The sequence below is a fragment of the Equus caballus genome, chromosome 28 (assembly GCF_041296265.1).
Source record: "Equus caballus isolate H_3958 breed thoroughbred chromosome 28, TB-T2T, whole genome shotgun sequence".
NCBI classification, from domain to species: Eukaryota; Metazoa; Chordata; class Mammalia; order Perissodactyla; family Equidae; genus Equus; species Equus caballus.
In genome coordinates this window covers 9,556,434-9,560,637 of record NC_091711.1, presented here as the reverse complement: position 1 = coordinate 9,560,637, position 4,204 = coordinate 9,556,434, and the positions used below count along the sequence as shown (strand labels likewise).

Sequence of the window (4,204 nt, the reverse complement as noted above, 5' to 3'; positions counted from 1 at the left end):
AGTTCTTTTTCGTGGGATTCTTCTGTTCTCAGGGTCAGTATATAGTTGAGGCTCTCTGTTTACTTCATTGGTTTCGGTTTGTGCTCTTTATTCTGATTTGTTTCCCAGAATTTCTGTAGAAATTGCTTATATGTGGGGATAGGAGGGAGCTAGGGGCGAGTACAGCATCACCTTCCCCAGGTCCAGATAAATGAGATTACGAAACAGAGACCTGGCCCGTTAGGCGTTTGCAGAGAGGGACCTGCGGAGGCCAACTCGCGGTGTGGAGAGCTAAGCTGCGCCTTGAAGTGTGGGGTCTCCTCGGATTTGTAGTTGAAGTTACTCTTCTGAGATGTTGCAGGCTGTACCGAGGGGTCAAGGAGGGAGCTCGAGAGCTTGTGTCCCGGGTGAAGATAGGCTAGTGCCTGCGCTCCCGAGAGGAAAACGGGAAGGCGAGAAGCCATCCGAAGTGGGTCAGCTTCCTCTACCCCTTCCAAACGGGACAGACGGTAGCGCTATTGCTTAACAATCGCCCTCTGCTCCAAGAAGAGCTAGTTAATGACCGTGAGCGAATGTGAGCGTAAAGACATGGTGCCCTCTCGGTCTCCGCGCGCTGAGGTGTCACGTAGGGTCCGGGGGAGGCACACTTCCGCGGGCCTCGGCCGCTCGGAGCCCTGTCCCCAGCCTCCTTGCCCGCCCAGGCCGGGACACTGGCTCTGCGCGGTCTCGGCGCTCAGCGCGAACCCCAGGGCTGCGTCCCGAGGGCACACAGCCCCACCGGCCGGGGAGAGCGGCCCGGGGGCGATGGCCACGCAGCGGCCCCTGGGCGTCGGCGCTCGGCTGTGGCCCGCGCGGCGGGGAGCAGCTCCTGGCCGGCGGGCGGAGGCGGCGGCGGGGCGGGGCCGGCGCGGGGCGGGGCCGGGCGGCTCGGGAGGGCCCGCGTGAATGAGGCGCGCGCCGGCGGCCGGGCGCCGTTCCGCGCTGGGCTTCTCCCCGCAGCGCGGGCGCCGGGAGCCGCCCTTTCCGCTGGGTGTCGCTCGGGGGCGGGGGGGATGGCCCATTCAAAAGCACCGCGAGGGGGCCCGGCCAGTGCCCTGCAGTGAGCGCTCGCGGGAGGACGGCGGCGGCCCGGCGGCTCGCGGCGGCGGGACCTTGTGGCGCCTCAGGACGCGGCTGCCCCCCTGCCCCGACCCTGACCGGCCGCCGCTCTGCCTCCTGCGCCTCAGCCTCCTCTGTGCGCTCCGGGCGGGCGGCCGTGGGCGCCGCTGGGGCGAGGACGGCGCGCGGCTGCTGCTGCTGCCCCCGGCCCGGGCGGCGGCAAGTGGAGAGGCCGAGCCGAGCGGCGGGCCGCCCTATGCCGGGAGGATGTTGGAGAGCAGCGGATGCAAGGCACTGAAGGAGGGCGTGCTGGAGAAGCGCAGCGACGGGCTGCTGCAGCTCTGGAAGAAAAAGTGCTGCATCCTCACTGAGGAGGGGCTCCTGCTCATCCCGCCCAAGCAGCTGCAACACCAGCAGCAGCAGCAGCAGCCCGGGCAGGGGCCGGCCGAGCCGTCCCAACCCGGAGGCCCCGCCGTGGCCGGCCTCGAGCCGCCGGTCAAGCTCAAGGAATTACACTTTTCCAACATGAAGACCGTGGACTGTGTGGAGCGCAAGGGCAAGTACATGTACTTCACTGTGGTGATGGCCGAGGGCAAGGAGATCGACTTTCGGTGCCCGCAGGACCAGGGCTGGAACGCCGAGATCACGCTGCAGATGGTGCAGTACAAGAACCGTCAGGCCATCCTGGCGGTCAAGTCCACGCGGCAGAAGCAACAGCACCTGGTCCAGCAGCAACCCCCGCAGCCGCAGCCGCAGCCGCAGCTTCAGCCTCAACCCCAGCCCCAGCCGCAGCCCCAGCCCCAGCCGCAGCCCCAAGCCAATCCCCAGCCCCAGCTCCAGCCGCTCCACCCGTATCCGCACCTGCACCCGCACCCGCACCCGCACCCACTCCCGCACCAGCACCAGCAGCCGCTCTCGCAGCCGCACGGCCACCGGCTTCTCCGCAGCACCTCCAACTCGGCCTGAAGGGGGCAGCACCCGCGCCGGAGGAGGTAAGCGCCGGCGACCCGGGCTCCCGGGGCCGTTCCGAAGAGCGGCTTTCGGGGTGCGGGGAGGAGTAGGAAGCCTGCTCCCGGGTTTGTCTCTCGGGTGGAAAAATGAGAAGCTATTCGAATTTTCTGGGAAGGTGGAGAAAAGGGAAGCAAGCCGGGGCCGGGAGCGGCGGCGCAGAGAAGGGGGCTGGGGGACCCGCGCCGGGCGGGCGGGCCTCGCGGGCCGCCTCCCTGCGGGCCCCGACCGCGCGTGGGCAGGGGTGCGCGCCCCGGCGACGCCGCGGCCTCTCTCCGGGGCCCAGGCGCCGCGTAACTGGGTCTGGGCGCTCGAGGGAGCGACCCTGGTGACTTTCTGGGCACACATTGTCCGCCGGCCCGGCCCGAAAAGAACTGGGTTATGGAGGATTGTGAGCCTCCCACTTCATTCCGTGTCATTTCTTTCCAGGTTTTGAGGACTTGAGGAAGTGGGACGAGCACCTTTCTATTGTCTTCACTTGGCTCCAAAACAAGACGGTCTCCCCGCCCCGCGCCAGATCAAGTAGTTTGGACATCACCGGACTGATAACTCGCGATTCCTTAGTTTTCTGCATTCTCTTCACCGCAATGCAGGAGACGCTCTCTAGTCCAGAGGGCTTTATTTATGAACCTTGGAAAGGATCTCCCAGGATGGTGGGCCTTCTAGGAGCAATGATGTACTGTAATTTTATTTTAATGTATTTTGACTTATGATTATTTATTAGTTTTTTTAATGCTTGTTCTAAGACATTTCTGAATGTAGGCCATTTTTCAAAAAGAAACTTGATTTTCAAAAACCTATTCCCTAGTAAGTTCTAATCTTGGAAAAGAAAAAAGTAAGAGGGTGGCGGAGGGGAAAACATTAAGAATTCATACATTATTCTTGGGGCATTTTCCAAAGGTCTGATACTTTGATTCTTATGCAGGTGGTTGAAATTAAACTCTGTGGTATTACTTCTTTTTTTATTTTGAGATTTTTTTCTCCTCGGACATATATTTTGTGTAGAATAGAGGTTTAAAGAAGTTAAGTGTTCAGAAGCGTGTAATTATGAAAATCTAATCACTTTCCTAAAAGGAAGTCACTAGTAGTGAGATCTGATTTCAAATATTTAAAACATAACCCAGCTGATGGCAGGATGATCATGTGGTGCATATTCGGTTGGACTGGGTCTGCTGTAGGAAAAGCTTGGCTTCATGTCATGTGTGTGTGACTCGTTTAATAAGGAGATTTCTATGATTTCCGAGTGTGAATGCAGTAGGTGTTTCATTTCAGAAGCCGCAGTGGGGAGAGGGAACCATTCAGCCCGACTGAGAGGACATTGATGCTCTCACCCATCACCCACACTAGCGCTTCTCCTCCCCAACAGCTTTGCACACTTCACTTGAGCCGCATTTTCTGACCCGTTTACTTTGTTCTGGAAGCATACTCTAGAATCTCATAGTTTAAAATACAGTTTGTAAATATTTCAAAGAACTAGGAGTCATCACTTTTTGTTTTCGTACTGAAAATAATGTTGATCAGATAAACCAGCTGTTTCGCTTTTTATTGCTCTGTGAGAAAGTTGAGGGTTATTTGTTTTGTTATTAGGTTAGCTAAACTCAGAAACTGCAAAAGGAAGGGCTGGGTAAACACTGGATTTTCAGTAAGAAAACAACCCCAGTCTTGTTTCAGCCCCTTGTGCAGGAGTCTGGGGGGCGGGGTCAGGGGAAGAGGATGGTGCTTTTAAAGGTAGAACAAACCCTCTTCTGTGTGAAATCAAAGGGATGGTCAAAATCCACCAGGGCAGATGCTGCTGAAGTTTAAAAAGAGCCACAGATGATACCAAATCCTCTTGGGGCCGAAAATCACTTCCTATCTGCGGGGCTTCACTGCCGGGTCTCTGTTTTCTATTATCTTTTTCACGAAGTCTTGATCAGTATTTTTCCAGCATCTCAATTGGAATGGTCAGTATCAGGCCACTGCTAAGTTATATGTCAAGAAAGGAAAACAGAATTTCTTTATTCTGCCTCCATCTAAAAAGGAGTGTCAAGGTCAAATTACTTTTTAGTGCAATAATTAAAGGTTGACATTTTGAGGTCATAACTCGAATCCAAAAAGTTATGGGGGGAAACTGAAACTC

General features: G+C 56.9%; 1 protein-coding gene across 1 annotated transcript; it reads left to right on the top strand.

Annotated features, from left to right (window-relative positions):
- Positions 1-909: 909 nt before the first annotated feature.
- On the top strand, positions 910-3,038 carry PHLDA1 (pleckstrin homology like domain family A member 1). The gene is made up of 2 exons (XM_005606715.4): positions 910-2,069; positions 2,515-3,038. The coding sequence occupies exon 1, from the start codon at positions 925-927 to the stop codon at positions 2,041-2,043; it is 1,119 nt and encodes a 372-aa protein (XP_005606772.2). The 5' UTR covers positions 910-924; the 3' UTR covers positions 2,044-2,069; positions 2,515-3,038.
- The last annotated feature ends 1,166 nt before the right edge of the window (positions 3,039-4,204 follow it).